The sequence below is a fragment of the Lutjanus erythropterus genome, chromosome 3, assembly GCF_056507025.1.
Source record: "Lutjanus erythropterus isolate fLutEry1 chromosome 3, fLutEry1.hap2, whole genome shotgun sequence".
Lineage (NCBI taxonomy): Eukaryota > Metazoa > Chordata > Actinopteri > Lutjaniformes > Lutjanidae > Lutjanus > Lutjanus erythropterus.
The window spans coordinates 34,734,255-34,760,049 of record NC_139319.1 but is presented as its reverse complement, the minus strand read 5'-3'; the positions used below and the strand labels follow the sequence as shown (position 1 = coordinate 34,760,049).

At 38.8% G+C, this 25,795-nt stretch overlaps 3 protein-coding genes across 4 annotated transcripts; 1 reads left to right on the top strand and 2 right to left on the bottom strand.

The window, feature by feature from the left end:
- Nucleotides 1-1,229: 1,229 nt before the first annotated feature.
- On the bottom strand, nucleotides 1,230-7,411 carry LOC146330381 (mpv17-like protein). The gene is made up of 4 exons (XM_084715917.1): nucleotides 6,785-7,411; nucleotides 5,769-5,839; nucleotides 5,383-5,412; nucleotides 1,230-3,438 (listed from the first exon to the last, which is right to left on the bottom strand). Exons 1-4 carry the CDS (start codon nucleotides 7,086-7,088, stop codon nucleotides 3,193-3,195), a joined length of 651 nt encoding a protein of 216 aa, XP_084572043.1. The 5' UTR covers nucleotides 7,089-7,411; the 3' UTR covers nucleotides 1,230-3,192.
- Nucleotides 7,412-9,505: 2,094 nt separating this feature from the next.
- Nucleotides 9,506-14,228, bottom strand: ntan1 (N-terminal asparagine amidase). The gene is made up of 10 exons (XM_084715916.1): nucleotides 13,988-14,228; nucleotides 12,914-13,016; nucleotides 12,457-12,522; nucleotides 12,244-12,352; nucleotides 12,071-12,144; nucleotides 11,928-11,981; nucleotides 11,779-11,832; nucleotides 11,594-11,691; nucleotides 10,920-11,033; nucleotides 9,506-9,916 (listed from the first exon to the last, which is right to left on the bottom strand). The coding sequence occupies exons 1-10, from the start codon at nucleotides 14,066-14,068 to the stop codon at nucleotides 9,752-9,754; spliced, it is 918 nt and encodes a 305-aa protein (XP_084572042.1). The 5' UTR covers nucleotides 14,069-14,228; the 3' UTR covers nucleotides 9,506-9,751.
- Nucleotides 14,229-14,389: 161 nt separating this feature from the next.
- Nucleotides 14,390-25,795, top strand: LOC146330379 (putative ATP-dependent RNA helicase DDX17). 2 transcript variants are annotated; one of them, XM_084715914.1, is made up of 13 exons: nucleotides 14,390-14,696; nucleotides 15,756-15,915; nucleotides 16,083-16,179; nucleotides 16,515-16,648; nucleotides 16,846-16,911; nucleotides 17,016-17,157; nucleotides 17,867-18,027; nucleotides 18,546-18,718; nucleotides 18,883-18,993; nucleotides 19,155-19,216; nucleotides 20,632-20,691; nucleotides 23,561-23,797; nucleotides 24,359-25,795. In XM_084715914.1, the coding sequence occupies exons 1-13, from the start codon at nucleotides 14,644-14,646 to the stop codon at nucleotides 24,868-24,870; spliced, it is 1,968 nt and encodes a 655-aa protein (XP_084572040.1). In that variant the 5' UTR covers nucleotides 14,390-14,643; the 3' UTR covers nucleotides 24,871-25,795. The 2 variants fall into 2 exon arrangements, with proteins under 2 accessions (XP_084572040.1, XP_084572041.1); XM_084715915.1 differs by lacking the exons at nucleotides 14,390-14,696; nucleotides 16,083-16,179 and having other exon boundaries at nucleotides 15,787-15,915.

Sequence of the window (25,795 nt, the reverse complement as noted above, 5' to 3'; positions counted from 1 at the left end):
GATTTTTTGACAAGGCGGTGCAAATCCTGATGCAAAACAGAGTTCATTTAGCAATTATGACCTGTTCAGTGTACATCATCCTTATTGTACCTGATAATGAATGCAATAATGTACATAATAATAATGAAAATAAAAAAGTATTATTGGACAGGATAGTGAATGTAATATTACACCATATGTAACTGTATGTAAAATTAATATTGACCTGATAATGAACGTAATATTGTACATGATGTTAATGAAAATGAAAAGTAATATTGCACTTGATAATAAATGGAATATTGCACTTGAGATTAAATGTAATATTGTCCATGATATTAATAATGAAAATGAAAAGTAGTATTATACATGATAGTGATCGTAATATATGATATTAAAAATTGTACCTGATAATCATGAAAAGTAATATTGCGCATGATAATAAAAATAATACATATTAAACATAATAGTGTACATGAAAATAATAATGAAAAATAATATTGCACATGATGTTAAAAAGTAAAACAATTACATTGATGCAATAATATTACAATACAGTAATAGTGAACATATTGTTATTACTGTTCCCAGTGTCCCATACTTCAGCTGTCCTTCCTACAGAAGGGCGAGGAGTTATACAGTATGGTTTCCATGTATTTATCATTAATAAAGGCATACAAAAGCTAGCAGGAGGTATAGCTCATTAAACACTATCTCTGAAGTGCAACTCTGGTTGTTATTTGGAAAACAGAAATAGGTACAGAAAGGTAAAGTGCCAGGTGTTTTCACATAAGGGGGTCTGTTGGCATATGGCACAGTCAGACAAATGGAATCTGCTTGAGCAGACGTTTACAAATTTAGAAATAATTCTATTATTAGGTGCCTAAAGCTTAATTTTTGAGGTTTTAGTAGGAAGGGAGATAGTCCAAATAAGTAAAACTGACAAACACAGCAGCAGAGGAAGCAAAGTACATGTTGTGCTCAATACATTCCCACAAGAGAGGGAGACAGAGCTGCAGTTGCATCTAAACGATTAATAATACACAAGAGTGAGTAATATATCTGTCTGAAGACAAGCCAAAACACACCTAAGATGCACCTTGACAGCAAATATCAGAGATATTTCTGGATGACTGTAAGCATAAGAAGAATCAGGTTGGTTGTACAATACACAGCTCTAGGTTAAAGTGTGTAACTGACTTCTATTGTGTCGATAGCAGCTTATGTTCAGTAAACACTCACACAATGAATCAATATTTTAAATTTATTCAGCAATAAATATTATTGATCTCTACCACAGTTAGTGTAACTAAGGTGCAAATTGTGATCAAATCATAGTCTCAATACATTACAGTCAACAGCATTTATCAATAGTGATATCAATTGTGAAATGTCAGACTGTGTTCAAGTAGCAAAACAACCTTTGAATGAGTTATTAATATTAGCCAGGCCCTAGTTTCTGATATGAACCAAGGGAATATGAACTGAGTTGATCTTTTAGTTCCAGTGTAACTCATCAGAATAGAAATAATAATTAGGAACAAACACGCTAACACTACACTAATATTAAGTTATTATACCTAAGGATACAATTTAAAGGATGTCTGATAAAAGAGATCAAACAGCCATAGTAAATACATTGTTTTTCTGTACCCTTATTCAAACACTGTGGTATTATTAATGATATTCACAGTATTAATTCAGTTATGTGACAGAGCAAACAATATAATCACACAGTGTCTCTCGCATATCAAAATGCAAAATGCATTTTAGACTCAACCACATCAGGAAAACAAAAATAAACACAGCTCTCTGTAATATATGGGAACACAAGTGAATTAAAAAGTTTTTTTTGTTAATTATCTGCATGAGACAGAAGAGAAAAGTTTTAAATTCTAAATATAGGAATGACAGTCAGCTCTTGTTCTGAGCCATAGTCTATTTATAAAAATGACCTCCATAGAAAACAGCTTGGTGGAGGCCTCTGACGTCACATTTCAAAAACCACTGCAGGCAAGGAAACCTATAAACATTTTCAAATAAAAAATGCTTATAATAGCAAACTGCATCAAAAAATAGGAAGTGGTGCAAAGAGAGACAATAGAGAGCACTCCACAGAATTACATAAAATAAAGTAGGACAACAGGCAGGCAGCATTTCAACATTCAAGTAAATGGATGTCTGAGTCAACCTTCATTAGCCATTTTTAGACTAATTCAAAGAAATCTTCACTAGTATCTCATTATGTATATAAGGTAAAGGGACAATGGTTGAAAATGTGGAACTCAAAAATGTATTTTCAGATATGTCTTAGTGTTTTGTGATGTTTTTGTTTTGTTGTTTTTGCACTTGACTGATGCACCTGTACTGTATCTCCTGCTGGCTCAGCTCCCTGTAGTCCTTATGTATAAAGTACCAAGCTGCACATTAATAACAAACAGATATACTTTAGAATATAACAGATTATTTGTACCTGTGTGCATCTGTATTTGGCACTTCTTGTACCAGAGTGTAAACTGAAACTAAAGCAGTTAGTCCTCAGGCACTCTGTTGCAGTTGCAGATAACAGTCTTAAGTTTGCTGATATAGAATTTGTAAATATGCCCAATTTCATGAAGTTAATAGTCTATGCTAATATGATAGCTGCCACTCCACATTGTGGAAATAATTATTTCCTAATCCTTTTCCAGTTTTCATTTACATGTAAACCAGTGGAACACAACTAATACTTTCCCACCCTCACAGCTTCCGTCCAAGATATAGAAGTCCTCGCAAATCATCCCAGTATCATTAAGAACGGTCCAACTGATTGAGTTCCAGGGGAACTCTCTTGTTCTAAATCTAAGAGCAAAAGACTGCATTTATAAAAAATAAAAAACAAAACCTGATGTGAAATACAGCATGATGATTGCTCACTGTGGGATGGAAAAGTGGGACTGGATTCCATTATCCCACGGTATGCATTTTGAAAAATATACTGTGTATACCATACATTCAATTTGCTGGACACAGTGTCCTACAGCACAATGCAGCATCATGAGGACGCACATTTTCAACCCCAGTGAGACTTGCAACACAAACCCTGGCAGTGATGGTGCAACATCAGCCACAGAAAGGACTGCCGTCCACTGGATCAGCTGTCTCCTGTTCAGAGCACAGCCTTTTCTGTTAATGTTTTGTTCCCCTCTATTATAACGACTAGTTCTATACACTTCAATTCTGAGCAGGTTTAGATGCTACTGTTGCCTCCTTGGGAGGATCCATCTTCTCCTTTGAGTCTACTTTCTCCTTTGTGGGTTCTGCCTCATCCTCTTTGGGAGGGAACAGCCATGCCAGAGCAGCACCAGCCGTGCCATCGCCGCTCTGGCGTGAAAAGCAAAGGAAGGTGGCCCAGACGAATGCGCAGCAGCCGGTGAAGGTGGTCCGCACATACAGAGGCACCAAGGCAAAGTTCAAAAACTGAGGGAGACAAACAAAGATTATAGTGTATATATGTCATTGTACTGGTATATTATAGGTTTAAATTTCAATAAAGAATTCAGATTTATTTGAGTAGTAGATTCTACAAATAAGTAATTTTAAGTCTAATAAAGTGGAGTTTTTAGCCCTTATTTGGTCAGGTTTGGGAAATTATGATATTTGTCTTTCAAAATTAATCATATTGCAGAAATACCAAGATTGGGTCACTTTTAATATTATAACAGCTACTGAAATTAGTGGAAATGTAAGAACAAAATCTACACTCAAGGGTCCACTTATTAACCCAAACATCAGGTTTATTGTGATTAAAAGCTCAGAATCATTGGAGTGAATGCTTGGAGCTTTCACAACATATTCATGTTCTTCTACATGTGAAATTCTTTATTATTATTATTCCACCGCGTTTTTCTTCTACATTTCTCAAAGTAGAAACATCACTCAAACATGAAAATATTCAGATCTTTTACTTTTCAAACTTTCCTGGGAGTTTTTTTTCTCATTCAAACTAATGGATGGAATTTTCAAAATTGTCTCAAACTTTTTAAACCCTTTTCAACTCTTTAACATCTACTCATTCATACTCCAGCTGGAATTCAACCTTTCAAATGTTCCCAATATTGTGGACTTTCTTTCGACAATTCAACCTTTTTTGTGTTTTTCATACTTTTTACACACTCACAATTTAAATGCAATACATTGTTCAAATTCAGACTTGTTAAATATTTAGTTTGTGCATGTGGGGTAGAATGTAGCTGTAAATCCTAATGATCCCAATTAAATGTGGTCCTATTTCAACAAATTTAACTCTTCACTCTCATACATTAGGGAAAGCATAGGGAAATTTGTGCTGTTTTTTTACACATGTAACTGTGGAATCAGAAGGACTTGCAGAGTTACATGACTTTAGGCCTGATTTTCCAATTGCCAACAGTTTTTGGAGATTAGTGAAGCAATGCAGTTTAGCTCCCAGCCATTTTCCATACTCCTTCAGCTGCTTATTCATACAAAGTTAAGCCAGTTATACAGTTTAGCTCCAAGTCATTACTAAAACTATGCAATTTAGCTCCCAGCTTACACTGTATTTTGCATCCTTCATCCCTTCCAACTATTCTCACTATTTTCAACTACTATCACTTTGTTCATACTTAGGGCCAAAACCTAAATTCAAATGTTGTTTATTCATTGAGTTTTATTCAAGATCCCCTCCATACTAATCAGACCAGTTAGATTCCTCCCGAAACTCCTGAAGTGATCTCTCCATACAAATGAAAACCAGCATTTCAGTTTAGAGTCAGCTTTTCAAAATCCTGCATTCACACTGCAGTTTCTTCAGAAATTGCTTCTCTAGTTAGCATGTGGACTTTAGAGCTTAGATTATCACTGTTCACTGGGCCTCATGCATGAATGTTTTCTTATTTTTCTTTTATAGTTGTTTTTAAACAAAGCAATAAGAGTAAAATAAAAGAAATCCTACATGGGATTCATGAAACAAGTATGCTGATGAATCACATTTGATCCTATGTTGAATGCTCATGCCAGGAAGTTTGCAATTAGGATATGGAAACACCCCAATGAATCTGTATATGGGCTGCAAACTTAAGTATGTGTGCAAACTACAAGCAATGTAATAAGAAAAGAAAGGAAAGGGAAAGGAAAGGAAATGCTACCTAAGGGCAGCAGAAAGAAAAAAAAGACTTTTCAGTAGACCATGGAGGAGTGTAGTGGAGCCATCATTGTAGAGTTTTCTCTATTAGAATGCAGCAGGTGCAGCCAGATCGCATTGATGAATGCCTCAAAAGTTCTTAAATTGTTTGCACAGACCATTTAAAATCAAACATGAGTGTACGCATGAGTCATGGATCAGGCCCACTGATCCCAAAGGTTAAGAATTAACATCCATGTATGGGTGATACTCATATTTACCTGCATAAATGGCCAGAACATTAGCCCGGTCTGAAAAGAGAGACAAACAGAAAGCAGTCAGATCATTTGTATACTTTAAAAATGGTAAGAAAAAAACTCTACTAATGCAACAGAAGATAAAGACAAAAAATAAACTTTATCTTTGAACCTATGTGGCTTGTAACCAAACTGTAGTAAATCTTAATCAGGAGATCCAAATAATAAAAACCAAATAATACATGATAAATTAACTGTTTGCACACAGATCTATGGGTATACAATACGCAAACTGCCTTCAAAATCTGGATTTAGGCACAAGTTAACTATCATAACATATCACAGCTATCAGTAGCAAGCACTTGAAGATGCTAGCAAGAAGAACATGCTGTCACAGCCTGGCTTCTCACCTTATATGTGTTCAGGAATTTTTCTCTCCAGTCTTCTGTGATGTCCTCTTTTCCCTCCAAGAAGCTGACACCTGGGTGACAAACAAGACAAAGCATAGTCGGACGATAGTCGGATGGAAAATGACTTGACTTGTTGAATGTTTATAGACAGTGTAATTACACTATGAAGAAACTATAACACAGCTTATATGGGTGTCTTATAGGTCTATGAAAAATAACCACTATGACAATATACCATGGCATGTTTTCTCAGGCTGTGTTATTGCCCAGCCCAACTAACTACCACTACTTTTTTGATATAAATATAAAAAATGTTGAAGGGAGCATTCAACATTGTTGCAAGTTTGTGGCATAAATCACCATATGTAATACTAATCCCTTAAGTACTTATGATACTGATGATGAGATGTTTGGTCTAGCACAGGAGTTAAAAAACTTGTTCATGTCAAGAACTTCCTACACCACGGACCACCAATATGGTGGAATATATCTTAAGCAATCCCCTCAAATTTTATGTTAGGTTTTAATAAATTAAAGTCTTCATAGTCAATCAAAATATGATTCTTAATAATTGCAATCAATCAAAACGGCCAACTCTATTTCTTTCCTTTCTGTTCTAACTTCCATGTGATAAAACTTTCTATTCCTCCTTTGCTGGGGATCCCCTACAGCACACTCAAGGTCTGTGTTGGTTTGAAAACCACAAGTATAGCATAAAGGTTCAAACCCTGGATGTCTTGACTTCACTACACGCCTCATTCAACTCTATCACTATCTGCTTTAAGAATATCATCTGTTAACTCTGTCTTTCAAATGACCTCTGCTTGTCAAGGTTTGTTTCACAGCACAGTTCGCAACGAACCGCTGATCTCTACAACAGAGGAGCTCAGACTCACCGGCAGGTCAAGTTACAAATTGACAGCTACGTGAGCTGCACTTAAGTTAACCATTAACTGCCCGGATGTCTCTCCGTGTGCTGTCAGACAAGACCGTTCTGTCCTGTCCGTCCCACTGACCTGTGTAGAAGACACTGGTAGCCAGTGGTGCCGCTGTAGTTTGATCCAGTAACAGCTTCCTCATCACCATCCCGGCGGAATTCCCGGGAAACCTCCGCTCCAGGAACCGCATCCAGAAGAAATTGAAGTTACCATGGAAACTGAACGCGATCAGGGCGACGTTCCGTGTGTGGGTCCAGTCAATCTTCTCCCTCCGAGAGAACCACTGGTGGACGAAGTCCCCACCGGCGAACAGACAACCGTACAGTGTAACGTTGGTGACCCACGGAAACCGTCGGACATGTCTCAGAAACGCCTTTCGCATTATTTATAGTAACTGTCGTTCAGGAAAATAAAAATATATGTTAGCAAAATGTAATTCTTAGCTTAATGTGTCCGTTAGCTAGCTGTGACAAATTACAGAAGCGTCATGTACGCGGCATCACGAACACTGTTCCTGTCCGGTTTTCGATGGAAAATGCTCCTGAGGCGTCAGTAAGACAAAGTGTATCTTTTTCTGCTATAATGGACGTGATAAAGTGGTAAAAGCTCTGACGGGATACTTCCTCTTCATGCACCATCCAACACCGGCACAGGACCGCGAGTAGACTGGCACATCTGCCACCGGCCGGGTCAGTTCATTCTGCGCAAAATTACTACGCCCCTTTTTACGTAAAAAGTACAGTAGTTGAAGGGCGGAGCGAGGTCGTGTCTAAACAGGAACCCCAGACCCGAGGAAGATCTCGCGAGAGTGGTTATTTTAACATACATACATACATTCCCTAACCTTAAACAAGCGTTTCCTGTCCCTGTGCTTACCAAGATCTTAACTACGGCGCTGACACATTATTAAATATAATTTAGTTTGTACAAGGCGCACAATAACGAAACAATTCTTACTAATCTCGCAGGAGTTTCGTAAATCAAGGGTTCCCTCCTAGACACTCCCGCGGAGTGAAACTGAAAACCTTGAGCAACCGGAGTAGCTGGTCAGTTCAATGTGTTAATTAACATGAGGTTATTTAGTCTGTATTGTGAAAATTTCTCTTACAAGAATCAATGGACCCGTCTGCTGTGTCTCCCATTACCGATGTTGTTATGTGAGAGTTTCATAAGCATATTATTTTCCATATTGTTTTCCAACATAAACACATTTTATTAAGAATCCCTTAAATTTCTTTTAAACGAATTGTAGCCAATATATGTTAGAAATTGAACATTTTACAGTTGAAAAACAAACTTGTCAGTGGTCCCTGATGCACAAAATATGCAATGTTTATGTTTATGTTGTTTCTAAATAGACCCTTCTCACAGCAGCCAATTTGACAATAAATAGCAGTGTAAACACAGGTGTTACCAATGACACGGATTAAGGTTTCATTCAGTTCAGATGAAACAAGTTATGGTGCTACTACTTATAAGGCTCTGTTATATTAAATGAAAAGGGACCCTGATTAGTAGACAGAAGACATAGATGGACTAGAGCTGAGAACATGGATCTGTTGGTATATATATAAATATAAATAGATATATACACATATAAATACATTTTCATTTACTCTGAACACTCAATATAGACATAGGCATTTCAAACTAGATTTGACCATTTACATTTATTTATTAACAGGTACAGTACGTTACAGTAACAAGTTGCATCAAATGCATCTTGCAACTCTCTGAATAACAACTGATGAAAAGGCCATATACAGTGAATAATGTTGCTTTAATTTTGTAGGAGTTAAAAAAAGACAGAACTAGTAAAACCATATGCATTTCACAAGAATCTATATTATCCCTGGCAGAACATTATTTAACACATTTACCCATGCAGTTTCCTAAAACAGACACATTCAGAGCCAAGTATACAGCAATATGCAGAGTGTTTGATGAAATTTCATATTCCACTCTTATAAGGAAGGTGCATTTGTAGAGAAAAATAAACTTTGCACAACTCTTCAACAATGCAGAGCTTAGCAATTAGTATCTTTTGAGTGAACAAAGTGCCAATATGAATTTTCATTCCCCACCTGTAATTATTCTTTAACAGTGGGTCAGACTCTAAATATAAGCACCATACATGTGATTTTACATGTTTTAGCCCATTAACTACATACTGTGCATATATTTTCAAAGTATGCAATGGTTTTCAGAAATTGCTTGAGAGAGGTGAGGTTTGATTTCCTGGTATGGTTGTCACGATACCTGAAATGTAAACTTAGAAAATACTGGTATAAAAACAATACTTGACACCTCTTGATTTCACAGCAAAAAGAAAGAAAAACCCTTGGTACACTTTTTTTTTTTTTGGAATGAGCACTTTGATCATTTATTTTCATGCTCCGGTACTTCTGATACTATCGAATGTTAGTATTATATTGTTTTAAAACGTGGTATTTGAAACACTATTTAAATATTTATACTTTTGACAACCTTATTTCCTATTGACACAGTTACTGAACATTAACTGACTTGTGCAAGTTAAGTGGCTGTACCAGGATAAACTGAACAATGGATGCATGCAAGGTTGGAAGTGAATAGAAACTGTTTTTTTGTAGTTTTTGGGCTAAAAAAACATATAAACCTTTAACAACTGTCTTATAACTGGACATAAGACAAGAATGTTAATTATTTCCTTTAAGAAACAAACAATCATAGGCGTAGTAGGATATTAACATTGACTGATTGCAACACAGCAGATGGTGTAAGGTGCAGAATTTACACCACCTCACAAGAGTGGAAACATTAACTGTTATAGGCATGAACAGAATCACTTGTACTTCCTCTACTCTCTCTCTGCTGGACCAGCCAGATGAGACACAAGAGCCATTCAACATACATACGGGCCAGTTGTGGGTTACCGCCATGTTAAGACACGATTGACAAACAGTGGGTGAATGGGTCACAGTGTATCCATTGAGCTGAGAGGCAAAAAACAGTCAGGCTCCATGTTAAGGTTGAGTGAGAGATGAGAGGTTTGAGTGAGTCTGACTAAACAGCCCTCTCCCAGTCACCTGTCTCAGTCCTGTGGTAGAGCTGTGGCTGACCGCCAGGGAACAAGCTGTCAGAGTGGGGGTGTTCTAAAAGGAACTGGATGGTGGACTTCATGTGCTGGACAAAGTGTGGTGGCTCAGCCATCGGAGAGGTGGACAGGTACTAAGCATGAAAGAGAGATACCATGGTCAAAGTCTGTATTATGTCACTTTCTGGACTGCTGCTTCACACTCACTTAGGGACTGTTTTAGACATAAAAGAGTCCTGAGTGAAGCACGAAAAACGAAGAATTACTGCCTTGGGGTTGTTTGTCTCCGCCAAAGAGTCAAGTTGAATTTTGCCTGCATGTCTGTCTATACTCATATAATATACTGTGTTTAGTGAAGACTTTGAAGGAACTACTAGTCACTACATTGACATGAACAATTCCAGTGACTAATTTCCACTGAGAAGCATGCTGTCTTCTCTTTGAGAATATTTTTACAGAAGAGTACAGAGGACTGCTAGAAAGCTTCGTCACATTATGCAACAACAATCAGCTAAAGCTCAATATCAGTGAAACCGATGAGCTTCTGGTGGACTACTGTTTACAGTAATGTTGGTCTGTACTGCGACATCTATTTCGCATTTGACAGTCCTGGAAAAAGGGATCCCACCTTTGTTGTTCTTCCTGAGCTTTCTTCCGTTTTGCCCGTTAACAACAGTTGTTTGTAAGTCATGGGTCAAAGGACAGAGTGATATAGAGACATATAAATAAAATTAACCTGTCTTCACTTTCTTAAGATTTTTTTGTTGTTCTGTGAGTTCATTGAGAGAAACAAAAACAAAAAAAAATCCTTGTATATGTTAACATGCTTGGCTAATAAGCCTGATGCTGACAGAACACGAAGTTATAACCATGACAACAAACAATGATATAAATATGGGTGTTGCTGCAAAGAAGCTACAAAGTCTAAGACATGGGTGCCTTGTATGCATCTTCAATCTGGCGACACGGATAATGTATAACATCAACACAGTTTCAAGGTGGTCACCAAAGATTAGTGTTATCAAATTCACTGTCCAGTTAAATGCTGTTACTGGCGCTAAGGCATAAAAATGGTTAGATATAACAAGGTATAAAGTACATCACTTTCTTAGGAGAACTACTTCTGCATTCATTTACCTTTAAAATTGTGTCATCATCTTGTGACAACCAGAAGGCAATATCCAGATTTGGAGACCACTGGCAGGGGCCAATTTTCACAAGTCCTCGACTCGAGTCATATATGTCAGCCATCTACAAGACAACAAAAAATTCATTTTGTTAATAATCTTTGCACCAAATTTTGTTTTATATCTCAACAATGAGACTGTGTCGTTAATTTTACTAAATAAAACAATTATCACATTATTAGATTTATTATTCTAAGTTTTCTTTATATGATTATGACCATAATCCCATGAAAAATACTTATACATTTGGTAGTGGGTTTTTACAATAGAGAGACTTAAAGGGACAATTCATCTGAAAACCTAAAATACATATATAGATTTTTCATATCTGTGGTGCTATTTATCCATCTAGATTGTTATAGCTTGAGTTGTCATAGAAATGTCTGTTTTCTTGAGAAAATAATGGAATTTAGATGCCACTCAGCTTGTGGTGCTCAAAGCACAAAGATATACCATTTAAATATCATGGTGATGAACAAAGCTTTTAAGCATTTTGTACAGCTCTACTGAATATGTAATGTTGATCTGGGGGTGAACTGTGCTTTTGAAATTGTTTGTGTCTCATTCATTAACAAATGTCCAGCATTCACAGAAGACAGCACTGCACTGTATATTTTTTAATACCTGTCCCCCAGTGAAGGTCCGTGCCGACCGCAGCTCTTCTGCAGGTCCTTTATATGTGAATGACGAAGGGAACACCTCTCCTGTTTTAACATTTACACCTGTGCAGAAGCAGACACAATATATAAGAGGTTGCATGCCATGAAAGCATTGATCCCCTCCCACTCTGTAGCATCGTCATCACTTACCTATTCCATATATGACAGGCCTATGATTTACATCAACAACAGAGTCATTAACTTCTACAAAAACAGAGAACAGAGTGGTTAACTGGATGAAAGCATGTAGTATGATATTTATAAATAATAGTAAATAAATTCAAACGTTTCAAATTCACCTGTGATGCAACATGTTTCTAGATGAATGTCCTCTTTCTGTTTCTGGAATGCTGCTGTAAAGTGAAAAGAGTCTAAGTGTTACAAAGCTCACATACTACCAGCATAATGTTACAATAAAACATGAGGTAATTTAATACTGTACCCAGTATGCTAAGGCTGAGTTTATGGGATGTTTTCGACTCATCATTAAATCCCCCGACAAGATGGAGCTCAAGTCTATACAATGGAAAACAAAACAAAGGAAACAAACATTTGAATAGCACTTGTGCATAGCACATATTACAGCATTAGTGTTTATTTGTGTGCGTGTCATACCTGCCCTCCTTACTGACGTTACTTAGCGACGTGACAGCTTTCACAATGAGCGGGACTTCAGACCAGGTGCTGGAACCATCAAGGTGAGCAAGGCAAACTGCTCCACTTCCTAATAAAAGTCAAGTATGTCAGACATTACAAATGTTATTCATGACTAGTGTTTACACAGTCAGAATAAGGCACACAATGTCAGTCTTATGAAAGGAACATTACCAGTGTGTCGCAGCACAACCAAATGGCAGGTGGTGGCATCGTCAGAGCCAATTACTGAAACACAGTCTGTAATATATAAGACAAAAACATGGTTTTAAACAGCTTATCTGTCTTAACTGCCTTTATATAACTGATGTTTAGCTACAATTTCCATTGGCCTTTGTGCTCCAATATTGGTTCCATGCTGGTTTTATTTTGTAGTTCCAGCATGATCATGACATTTTTTTTCACAAAAACACATTTAAAAGCAAGACTGAACAATGCAGCTTCATAAAACCATTCTTCAGACCTTTCAATTACATATTTAAAACATCTTAAAACATGTTAAGGCCTAAAATTGAGTTTATTGGATTTTTGACCTTGTGGACACCCTGACACCCTTCTTCAAAAAACACGTTTTGAGCTGATAAAAGAGAAAGGTGAATATTTAGATGACCAATCATCAGGCTTTACTCACTGTCTTCTGGTGTTGTTGCAGCAAACTCTCTTTGTTGGACGTACAAGAGGCACTTTGGGTCCACATCAACAAGTGGCTTGGAGCGAAATGCTCTTCCATTTCCCTATGACATAAAGAGACATAAAGATGTATTACGTAAATGTCAAATCAACCCTAGGCTTTGTAGATTTGTCACATGTAAACCAAACACTATCAGTCTATGATATTCATTAGTGTAGACGCTCAACTGGGGTCTTATTGATCTTATCATTATCTGACTACATATTAGACAAAAGGTGTCCCCATATCTTGAAAACAAAGAAAAATGCTGCAGAAAAATCATTTCTATCAATCAATCATTTTTCACTCCATTTAGCTGCTTCAGTTTCAGGGTTTAAGGTCCCATTCCATTTAGCAAAGCAGAGCCTTTCCAGTGAGCCAACACACACAATACTAGCACCTGACTCAGTTTGACCTGAATGGAAGAGAACCTTAGTATTAGAGCTGCAACATTCAACTGGATAATCGATTATTAATCAATTATGAAATTAATTAATTATCAATCAAGAAAATAATCAACCAATTAATCGACTATGGAAACAATCTTCAGTTGCAGTCCTAACTGGTATCACTGGTAACACCTGTTTACCCGACTACTGTATTTAATGTGAAAAAGATTTACTTAGTTTAATCGTTGTCATAGATTAATAGTAGCAGTGCATTTTCTCTGTATAGTAACAATAAAAATCCTTCCTCAAAGACCAGACTTTAGTCATCAAAAGCTTCAAACATTGGTCAATTCAATGAAATGTCATGTGTCTTCCATTCCCATTTATTTGCTTGGTTTCATTTTAGGACACATGCACTTAGTTACCCTTCTTATAGAAAGGATCATATGACAGTTTACCGTATCATCCCTAAGTGATAAGCGTCTGCCACCTCATCAAAGGCAGTCCCGTTCATAAATCTAATGCGAGGTACCATTTTGCTTTAGTATTCACTTTAAGGTATAAAGTGATTACAGAAGAATACCGTTAACCTGAGATGACAGCTAGCTCAGCGAGCTAAATTTAGCCACACTTTCAGGAAACAAACCTGTAAATGTGGATATTTGTCGAACAGTTCCGCTGTCGAGCTAATGCGGCCAAGTCCTCTATTTTGAATAAACAAAGGCATTTCCTTAGGCGAGGTCCACTTTAAAATCAACGAGTTATCATTCTACTTAAAATACCACAACTTCATACTCTTATCTCATATTGTCCATATAGCGCAGTAAATGCAAAGCCTTTCAGTCGGTTTGAACTTCCTGGAAGACTGTCTTCTTCTACTGTTTCAACGAAAAACAGGCTCGCCGTTTGACACATCGCCACCAACTGTTAAAAAGCACGAACGCGCACACAAATCGAATTCACCATTATTACTTAGGGAACATTTGTACGCAGTGTCCATTCTATTAAGGGGAACATACGTAGAATTACTAGTTGAAGTTACGTCGCTAGAGAGGGAAGGGAGGGAAGGCTCGACGCGGCCGTCCAGCTAACTACGTGACGCACACAACAATTGTTTACCAAAATCGTTATTAACGTGTAATTATCGTCGAATATACATAGTTTTGCATTCACAAACAGCAGCTTTTTCGTTGTTTTGCACTTTATAAACGGAGCCAACGTAAACACACGGTGGTGTCAAACGTCAAAGCGTTCGATACAATTACTGCGGAAAGGATAGTATAACGTTAGTTTTTCGTCAAAATGAGAGGGGGTTCCTCATATGGAGACAGAGATAGGGACCGTGGCCGAGACAGGTGAGTTTTTAGCTAATATATGGAAACAATCATGCATTGGTGTTGCATAATGTCTAGACATTTTGACCTAAAGCCATGGGTGTTATGAGGCTCCAGTGTGGTCTCAGCAGTGGGCCGGTAAGCGCAACAAGAAAACAGAAAACCTCTAACCTCGTCGAGGCCTCTCTTCAGTTTGATGTTAGCTAACTTTCACAGCAAACATCGCACCAAGTTATGGGTGAAAAGTAAAACACTGGCCTTAAATTAACCTTAAGGTAGAGCCAGTGTAAGTCTGTAGACTAGGCACAAACATTTATTGGTCAGGACTTATACACATATTTCACATTTTTAACATGTAGCTAGCTAGTTGACGGTAACTAACATTAAATACTATAAATACTATTTAATTTCTTATGAATAAGTGTGAAAGTTGCACCTGTGGTGTATAGTTGCAGTCTTATTTCTGTGAGCCATATTTATATGCGATAATAGAGTAAACACAGGTTACAAATGATAGTAATTAAGGCCTTTCCAGTGAGTCAACATGCACAACAGCAGCACCCTAACTGGATGGAACAGGACCTTAATTAGTACCATTGGCAACACAGGTCTTTACCCTACTATTTCATATCAAAATGGCTGCAGTGAGAAAGGTCTGTTGTTGTATGTATAGTTAATCCAAACGTGAGCCTTCCAAGCCTGTAGATTGAGCAGAGCATTAACTATTACACACACAGATCATCACACTAATGGGTTGTACAGTTTTGTTAGTTACAGTTTGTTGTTTGATGGCACATTTGAACACACAAACTGGATTTTGGCACTTTTGGCACATCTTCACATTGGTAGAGATCTGTAATATAGCAGTCCACATACACGAATTCTACATGATGATCATCACATGACCTCTTTGGTAAAAAAATAGCACATACAGCTATCCACAATTAGATTGGCAGTGATGTCACTCTTGGCATGATGTAAGCAAACATACCCAACATATACAGTACATTGCTGCACGTGATGCTGCAGCCTGCCTTGCTGATTCCCACATCTGTTAATATGTTGACCCCAATCTGACAGGCCACGGTTTGGGCCCATGAGCAGTCGCAGTGGACCCCCGCCAATGAAGTTTGGGAATCCAGGTGAGCGTCTCCGCAAGAAGAGATGGAACCTGGATGAGCTGCCGAAATTTGAGAAGAATTTCTACACCGAACACCCTGACGTCCAACGCATGAGTCAGGTAAATTTTTATATTTCTCTCTCTCTCTCCCGCACACTCACAAACAATAAGTCTATCTGAATCTTTACTAAGTCAGACTAATTTCAGCAGAAGGTATTTTAAAAAATATCCATAGTTCATGCACATTGTCCAAGTTTTCTCCACTCCCCTTTTGCTCTTATGTCCAGTATGAGATGGAAGAGTTTCGCAGAAAGAAGGAGATCACCGTCAGAGGCTCTGGCTGCTCAAAGGCGATCACTGCTTTTCACCAGGCACAGTTTCCTCGTTAGTAAACCACACATTACACATACTACAATGTTGACCCAGACAGTCTCAGGAGAACATTAGCATATTCAAATAATAATTAAATCACTCACTCCAGCACCTTGGAATTTCAAAGTGTCATTTTTGTTTTGAAACCCTTTACATTTAAACAAAACAAAACAACTGGTGTAAATTGCCAGTTGCAGTGTTAGTAAAATATGTGTTATAAAGACTAGAGGTATGTTTACAAGAATGAAATATTTTCAGAAATTGTCCTCACAGGCTGAAAGATAGAAACCACAGTAACAGTCCAGCCGTGTAACTGTGTTGTTGATTGTCTCTCCTTATTCTGTCAGAGTATGTGATGGACGTGCTGATGCAGCAGAATTTTAAGGAGCCAACAGCAATCCAGTCTCAGGGCTTCCCTGTGGCCCTCAGCGGCAGGGACATGGTGGGGATTGCCCAGACTGGCTCCGGAAAGACACTGGCTGTAAGGCTGCCTGAATGATGATGACAACATTTTTCTTGAGTATCTCACAATTTTTTTTTACATAGCAAGATAGAAAGTATGGCCAGAGAAAATCAAAATAAGAATGGAAATACATAAACCAAAATACAACATAAAGTCAAGAAAATTAACAGCAGTACAACTGCAGAGAGATAATGGTGTTTTTTTGTTCCCTGCAGTATCTTCTCCCTGCTATTGTACACATCAACCACCAGCCCTATCTGGAGAGGGGGGATGGTCCAATTGTGAGTGCATATTTCAGAGTGCAAAGTGTTTTATCTAAATTGTACTACTTTTGTGTGGGTCTACAGTCTGTAAAAACTTCTTTACCTTTGTCCTCTCTTCGTAGTGTCTGGTGCTTGCCCCGACCAGAGAGCTGGCTCAGCAGGTCCAACAGGTTGCATATGATTATGGAAAGTCTTCCCGTATCAAAAGCACCTGTGTCTATGGTGGAGCACCCAAAGGACCACAGATTCGAGACCTCGAGAGGGGTGGGTATGATTGTAGATGGGTACATGCTATAGATTATTCACAATACAGGTACATCCTTGTCTGTTGTACCAGCTAGACTATGACTGAAAATACCTAGAAAAAAGTGGGAATCCTGGAATAGTCTATGTATATATACATATATATATATACAAGGGCTGTGCAATATTGGAAAAAACTGACATTGCGATTTTTTTAACCCTGCGATATATATTGCGATATGAAAAAATACAGGAATTTTCACCATGTGACTTGAATAGCATTTCATGTTACTGCTGCCACCTTGTGGACAGTTAACCTGCACTGATCTTGCGACTCACTGCATATGCAGGGGCGTGGTCTGCTTTGGCAAACTGATTAAGAACGATTGTGATTGGTGGATCGCTGCGCGCAGTGTGTGTCAGGTACCCTTGAAATTAGAAGATTTCGTTTGCCTCCTACATTGCAGGACCTGCGATGTGACTATTGTGCACACGTACGTTGCGATGACGATGCTCAAAACGATATATTGTGCAGCTCTAATATATGTATATACATATATATATATATATATATATATATATATATGTACTTCTGTATTTTCCCAGGTTAGTGGTGGGGAACTGAGTCACACTCATCTCCCTGTGAAGTGTGGCTGTATGGTCAAATGTTCAGCCTGAGCATCTACTAAACTTTGTATCTTTATTTTTTGTTGATTTTGTATGACTCTAGGTGTTGAGATCTGTATCGCCACACCTGGTCGCCTCATTGACTTCTTGGAATCTGGTAAAACGAACCTGCGGCGCTGCACCTACCTAGTGCTGGATGAGGCTGACCGCATGCTGGACATGGGCTTTGAGCCACAGATTCGCAAAATAGTTGAACAAATCAGGGTAAGACAAAGGCTCTGTTTACCATGACTGCTGATTTTTAAACATGGGGCCTATTTTTACACATTTTGGGGTATAAAAGACTAATACATACAACAAGTTTTAGAATTGGTCCAGCATATTGTCTCGTCTGCCAGTCATGAAACAGGTTACAGTGGTTGCAATCAATCCATGGGGGCAAATATGTCGATCAAAGTATGTCCTCAAAGATCTCTACAGAGATGATCCTTTTGTTTATAAAAGTAAGATTCTTTTTGTCTAACCAGAATCAGATGCTATATTGCTTTGTTCAAAGTGACCAGACTACATGGGCAAAAATAGCATCTTTACCTCATAGAACATGGGAGCTGCTTGTCTTTTGTTTGACTTTGGTGTTTTAAAGGACTAGCTCAGACTCTTAAGTCTGGTGACTTAACAGAGTGATATAACAACTAGTTACAGGTTTTAAAATACCAGAATTACTCATTAATGTAGTATTCCTCAGTAAAATCAGTTGCTTGATGTCTATCTCTCTTTCTCAGCCTGACAGACAGACTCTGATGTGGAGTGCAACGTGGCCAAAGGAGGTTCGGCAGCTTGCCGAGGACTTCCTGAGGGATTATATCCAGATTAATATTGGTGCTCTGGAGCTCAGTGCCAACCACAACATCCTGCAGATTGTTGATGTCTGCATGGAAACTGAGAAGGACCACAAGTAAGAATAGCCAGTGAGAAAACATCTGATCAAAAACGACATTATGTCATGATTATCTCATTAACTGCTATAATAGTGTCACAGAACGTGAGCTTATCGTTTCAGACAGTTGAAACAGAGCTAAATACTACTGATGTGCTCTGAATGTCTCTGCTTGTCTACAGACTCTTTCAGCTGATGGAGGAGATAATGGCTGAAAAAGAGAACAAAACCATCATCTTTGTGGAGACTAAGAAGCGTTGTGATGATCTAACCAGGAGGATGAGGCGGGATGGGTGAGAAATGCCTGTTATGTCTGTTATCTGCTTTGAGTCTGTTATGACTCAACGTAATGACAGTAGTTCCACGAAGAATAATGCTAATGCTTGACAGAAGAGACAGAAGCGATTCAGAGTGTTCTCTAATCCTACCACTTCATTGTGGTTTTGTTTTCTAGGTGGCCAGCCATGTGTATCCATGGAGACAAGAGCCAGCCAGAAAGAGACTGGGTACTCACAGGTACGAATACTTGGAATACAATGACACCACCTTTATCCTGCCCTCTGCAGAGCATTTGCTGGCCCAAGCTGGTATTCTTCTACCACACCTAAGGGGCAATACAGAATTCCCTCCTGGAGACTAAGGCTAATTAGTATGTTTAGGTATTTGTTTTAAGATATTCATTCACTATAGCCTGAGTTGAGTTTAAATTAGGGCTGTCACAATATGAGATTTTCATTTCAAGATTATCATTGCCAAAAAGATTCATGATTATCAATTATCACAATATTATCGCGATATATATTGAAAAATACTACTAAAAATGCTATCAGCCAAATTCATCTTCAATCTTGTGTGTTTTGTCTGTTCTTTTATGCCCCTGTGCCGGCAACAGACAGGGCCAGAGGTGTTATATTTTCGGGGTATTCATCTGTTTGTTGGTCTGTCCATCCTGTCCTTGTTAACATGATATCTTAAGAACTCCTTGAGGGAATTTCTTCAAATTTAGTATAAACATCCATTTGGACTTGAGGATGAACTGATCAGATTTTGGTGGTCAAAGGTCAAGGTCACCTGTAACTCAACCAATTCATACACTAATTATGACTTAATTTCACACAAATATTTAATGGGGTAAAATTATAAAGTGATGACATTTTATATCCAAATTATATCTTGTCAATATACTTACAAAAAATACACTTAATATGTTTTATTAAATTTCTTTGAAGTCTAAAGTACATATGAGTCTGGACAGACATGGATGTAAACTGCAACTTGACTGGCTGGCAGAGGCATACAATCTTTGGCATTGTTGAACTAAGCACAGACACACAGACTTGGTGCTTTCATCTATGCAGCTGTGTGCTCTGGCTCCTGCAGGCTCAGCTGTGTGTCTCACAGGCGACCTGAAGCATTTATTTATGCTTCAAGGCTATTTTTTCAACATTGTGCACAGAAACATGAAGTTGATATCCAATAAAAACACACTGAACAAATGTATTTATCCACAGTTAGCAACCTACACAGAGTATGACAGGAGAATATTTGTCTCCTCTGTGTTGGTAATGATGGTTGTTGTGTTGGTTTTTAGTTTGAACCAAGATTGAGGAGGCTGTTGCATTTCTTGACTCTGCTGATATTTCACTAAGGAGGTGTCACAACTGACCATGTCTCTGTTGCCTCCTAGTGATCTGATAATATAATGGTGATAATTACTATTGTATGATGCACATATTATGTACGTGAGATGACTGTCTGATCATATGTGGTTTTTTATTACAGTATCAATATCACGTTTTATGAATATCAGTAACTGTCAATAGTGCCATATCGCTACACCTCTAGTGTGAATGGAGATGATGATTTCCATCCTGTTTTTCAGTTTTATGTTTCTGCTAATATCATAACTAATATTTTGTGTCGTCCTACAGAATTTCGGAGTGGTAAAGCTCCTATACTGATTGCTACTGATGTGGCCTCTCGTGGTCTGGGTATGTCTGCTCACACATACAATTACACATATAGTCTCATGTTTTGCATTTTATTGTTATTAACATTTTTTCCTGTAAATCATATGAAGTCTGTAAAACATAAGTAACACATGTAAACAGTCACCACAGTTAAATTTATGTGTAGAGGACAACTGCAACTTTTCTTATGGGCCTCTATTGGTGATCTTGACCAACAGGTAAGTATTCTACAGATGAGACCAGCTATGTCCGGCACAGCCTGGCAATGAATAATCTCTGGCACCACGCCTGATTTCAAGCATAGAGCAGTTTTAAAATCATATAATAAATAATTCAGTGACACATAAAGTGTAGGATTGTCTTCGTTTGACTTTTGTTAGGTTGATATTATGACAATTTTGTTTTTTATTTTTGTAATTGGTATCAGACTATGAATTTTCCACAATATACAACTGGTAAAATATATACAATAGTATTGCTAGCAACAAGTACTGTGAAAATAACACAGAAAAAAGTGTGATCTGTTTGACCTTAGTGATGTACAATGAAATAAATCAGCTCTTACTATTCTAACCTGACAGTTTAATGAACTGATGAGTCCAGTACGGAGGCTTCGGGCCTTCTGCTCTGCTGGGTTTATAGTCTGTTTCTTGTTACTGCAGTTATAAGGCTTCCTTCAACCGGGGCTCTTTGGCACGCTGCTGCCTGAAAGGAGGGGTGTGTGGGGCAGATTGCTCCTGCACACCTTTTCTTATGTCTCCTTCATGGTGTCAGTACAAGTAAATGAAGATGCTGCTCATATTACTCGTACTTCCACAAAGAAGATAATATATTTTAGTTGTTCATTGATATAATCCTGCAAAATGATATATAATGAAATGTTTTGCAGATGCATTTGAGTAGGACAGCCAAATTATCCTCTGCCCACCCACAGGAAGGATAGAATGGCTAGCTTACCTTTTTCCACAGCAGGCATACTGATAAGAAATAGGGTAAACACAGATGTTACCAGTGATATCAGTTAAGGTCGCGTTCCCTTTAGTGCAGCAGAGCCCTTCTAGTAAGCCAACATGCATAATAGATGCACGGTATGCACATGATGTTAAGGTATGCAGAAGTCACTGCGCTTAGACCCATTGAGTGGCAAAATGACTGAGTGGCAGCTTTGGCTTACAGGACCAAAAAATTAGAGCAGTCTTTTTACAAAATTCCAAAAGCTAAAGAAAAGAGAAGAAACTGATATCCAGGCACTGAAATGTGGATTTGTGTTTGCTGTTTTGTGTCAAGTATGTTGGAGTTTGGGGTAAAATTATACCTATAGAATAAGTACTGACTAACGTTACTCAATTAATTAGATATTTAACATCTTTCATTTATGTTATGTGTAAGTGACCCTTTTGTTCTACAAACACACATTGAGAAAATAAGGAAATACAGACAGAGGGCAAGTTGTCTGCAGATACAGCGACTACCACACAGTTCTTCTATAAGTGATGATTGATGAGGATTATTTTTCTGTGAGTCTTATTGTTAAGAAAATGTTGCATATTATGCCTTTGATTAGTATCACTGGTAACACCTGTGTTTACCCTATTTCATGTCAAAATGGCTTCCATGAATAAGGTCTATTTGGCATCTAATTTATTGGAAGGATAAATGTGAGAAGGGGGGATAAGTGAAGTGTCTTTGACTTGCCAAAATTCCCATGACCGTATCCTTGTTCTTTTTTCCCCTCTTCTCCTCTCAGGGTTTGGCAGCACACGGCAGCTGTAACAGTCTGCGCTGCTGTCACTGCCCCCTACGTCACGTTAAAGTAGAAGCTCGGCTAGTTTTCGAGGGATTAAAGCCCCTCTTATTCTTCTTGGGTAACAAAGGTCCCCCTGCACAGTATTGTAAGTGTTTGTAAATCCAGCGAGCCTTTCTTGGGAGCAGCCTGAGGTGCCTGTATGTCTGCCCATCGGTCCGTCCCAAAAAGCAGACAGACAGGAGAGAGAGACAGTTAGACGGGCTCGTCTGGATCCAGTCCTGGCCAGGGTCTGAGGAGGGTTCCTGCAATGCGGCGAGAGAGCAACAGAACCAGCCGTTGTGTGCGTGTCTCTTGAGGTTAAACGGTTCTGCTCCCGTCTGACGTTGCTGGTGTGGGACGAATCCTGTCTCCCTCCCCCTCAGCCCCTCCCTATAAACCAGGACTGATCAGGGGGGACTGTCTACCTTTGTAAAAACAACATGAAGGGGGTAAGTACCTCATCGCCCCTTTCTCTTAACTACTCCATGAGCTTACCATATTTCCAGTTACCTCCATCGTGTTCATATTTCAGTCAAAAGAATAACACAGTCTTTATTCCGGCACATTGTCATTGTCTTACTCAGAGGTTATGGGTGATGAAATGGCTTCCCTCTGTCATGATGGAGGGGAAAAGGTAGCCTTATTGATCAGCAGTGCTGTCAGAGCCCCACATCTTCTGTAATAAGAAACAGACTCCTTGCCTTCACACATTCTGACCAGTAATCACATTGGTGTGAAGACTGTGAAGCCCAAACATGGTTTCTGTACGCCTCAGTGTCAAGTGAGCGTGAAAACCTGAGTTTTAATGGTAGTTCACTGACATGAATCTTTGGATGTATGGATTTTTTCACGATGTCTGATAAATCAGGTAAGTTTGTTTAGGTTTTCTATGTCTAACCTATATTGTTATTAACATTATCTTCTTAAATGTACATTTAAAGATTTAATTAGTCATATATATCTTTATATTTATTTAAATACAAACTATCAGCTCTTGAAGTGGATTTAATCAATCAGTTCTTTCCCCACAAACTTTTCATCTCTTGACATGATCATATTTTTCCTCTCCCCATGCTGTAAAATCGTTCACTCACTATCTAAAAGACGTGGAAGATGTCAAGTTCGTCATCAACTACGACTATCCCAGCTCCTCTGAGGATTACGTCCACCGTATTGGGCGTACAGCCCGCAGCACCAACAAGGGCACTGCCTACACCTTCTTCACCCCAGGAAACCTGCGGCAGGCCCGGGACCTTGTCCGGGTGTTGGCGGAGGCCCGGCAGGCCATCAACCCTAAACTGCTTCAGCTCGTGGACTCAGGGCGTGGTGGAGGAGGTGGTGGTAAGAAGGATTGTCAGTTCTTTAACATTAAGGGATAGTCCAGGTTTTTTGAAGTGTGGTTATGTTAAAGTGCAGATCAAGGCAGCAGTAGACCATCAAGTCCTGTGGTTTGTGAGGTTGAGGTTTTGCCAAAGGAGTCTGGTGGCTTTTGGAGAGAGAGCTTCAACATATATAACAGCTTTTTCCTGTTGGAAAAGGCTATCTGACAGCAAGCTAAACAATGAAAATATTTTAAATTAAATTTACACTTAATCTTATATTGATTTTTTATGTTGATCGGCCTATTTTAAGGTTGCTGAAATACATTTTTGCTGCTGAGCCTGTGCAGAGCACTACATTACTTAGCTTCTTACAGTGGTACTCCTGCTGCTTCTTCAAACTAGGGACATGCCATCTTCAGCAGGAGATACACTGACCTATCTGAACTGGAATCTGAACTATCCCTTAAATACGTTCATTCATGATTCATATTGTAAAATAAAAAGATGGGAATTATGGTAGATCTGAAGAAGAGAGGCAGTGATAAACAGTTAAAAAGTATACATTTGTTTTTCATGTCAGGTGGCAGAATGCGTTACCGTGGCAGCAGCTCCAACAACCCAAACCTCATGTACCAGGAGGAGTGTGATCGCCGCATGCGCCCTGGTGGTGGCAGTGGGAGCAAAGACAGCCGAGGTGGCTTCAGCCGCGACGGCCGTGACAACCGCAACAGCCGTGACGGAGACCGCTCCAGCTCTTCCTCCTCTTCCTCCTACAGGGACAGAGGTCGTGATCACAGGAATAGCTACAACTCGGGCTCAGATCAGTACCAGAGTTACGGCAGCAGTGGGGGCTACAACTCCCGCAGCGGAGGCCAGTCCGGTGGAAGTGGAGGTCAGGATCAGTCCAGCCAGCTGCAGGGTCAGTTTAGCCAGCCTGCTGCTCCTCCTCCACCAACAGGGGGGCCGCAGCCTCTCATGGCTCAGCAGTTTGCACCACCACAGCCACCGCTCATGGGCTTCATGGGGCAGCCACCTTACCCTTTTGCTTCTCCACCCCCTCCTCCTCCAGGCCCTCCACCTCCCCGGAAGTAGAACTATGAGAAAGAGGCACCAAGTTGATTTGTGCTCAGTAGTGTTTTCACAGTCTAACTTTATTTTTTACTCTCCAAGAGGTGGATCTTTGAAAGGGCATATATCTAAGGAGGTAAGGGCGTATGTTTTCTATTTGTTTCGTACTTTTTAATACAACCCAGATGTGTGGAATTTAAAATTTCCTCTAGATAAAGTCACCCAGAACTTTTATCCTTCAGTCTGTCAATCCCTTAAGTCTCATACAGTCACTCTCAACCATGTACGCTGGAGGCAGAAGTTCCTCATGCGTTGTCATTTCACTGAAACACCACAGCAGTGGATTCCTCCAAGCTGTTGTCCCTCTCAAGTGTAAGCTGAGTCATTGGTCAGCAGTATTTGGATGAGGTTAGAATGATTACTAGCTTACATTGAGGGCCCAGTGGTATGTGGTGTGGGCTGGTCTATGGTGAAATGATTTCTAATAGATACCTTCACATTCCAGAGTCATGTCTTTCTTTAATCTCATTAAACTTTGAAATCTTTGACTTATTTTGTTTTAGGGAGACTTAGGTTTTGACTTGCAGTATATTCTAATTATTATGTTAATTCTGGGTTTGTGACATTCAAAACACTGAAGCAGTGCAAGTTGTAAATCTTCTCACATAGTTTTGATACCATGCAACCACTATTTTATTGTTCTTTGTTTGGTGTATTGGACTGTCACATTAGATTGACATACATTTTGTTGTGCATGTCTTTGCTTCCTTCTGTCCTATAGCAACTCAAAACTGATGTTTCTTATTACATGTAACTGTTTAACTCACAGATCAGCTTATGCAAACATAATCATATTAGGTACCTACTGAAATGCAGTTTGTTGATTATTTTTGTCTTTCATTTATTGTATTCTTTTTACAGTGCTTTCTTAAATAAATAAATAAATGAA

Bases quoted from the DNA above. Each gene is read 5' to 3' on its own strand.
- LOC146330381 (XM_084715917.1), bottom strand. From the start codon at position 7,088: ATGCGAAAGGCGTTTCTGAGACATGTCCGACGGTTTCCGTGGGTCACC. The intron at 5,840-6,784 runs GTCAGTGGGACG...TTTGTCACCCAG, and splicing joins TACCAGTGTCTTCTACACAG to GTGTCAGCTTCTTGGAGGGA. The intron at 5,413-5,768 runs GTGAGAAGCCAG...CTCTCTTTTCAG, and splicing joins AATTCCTGAACACATATAAG to ACCGGGCTAATGTTCTGGCC.
- ntan1 (XM_084715916.1), bottom strand. From the start codon at position 14,068: ATGCCTTTGTTTATTCAAAATAGAGGACTTGGCCGCATTAGCTCGACA. The intron at 12,353-12,456 runs GTAATGTTCCTT...GACTTTTATTAG, and splicing joins GGTTGTGCTGCGACACACTG to GAAGTGGAGCAGTTTGCCTT. The intron at 11,692-11,778 runs GTAAGTGATGAC...GCTTCTGCACAG, and splicing joins GCCTGTCATATATGGAATAG to GTGTAAATGTTAAAACAGGA.
- LOC146330379 (XM_084715914.1), top strand. From the start codon at position 14,644: ATGAGAGGGGGTTCCTCATATGGAGACAGAGATAGGGACCGTGGCCGA. The intron at 15,916-16,082 runs GTAAATTTTTAT...TCTTATGTCCAG, and splicing joins ACGTCCAACGCATGAGTCAG to TATGAGATGGAAGAGTTTCG. The intron at 16,912-17,015 runs GTGAGTGCATAT...CTCTCTTCGTAG, and splicing joins AGAGGGGGGATGGTCCAATT to TGTCTGGTGCTTGCCCCGAC.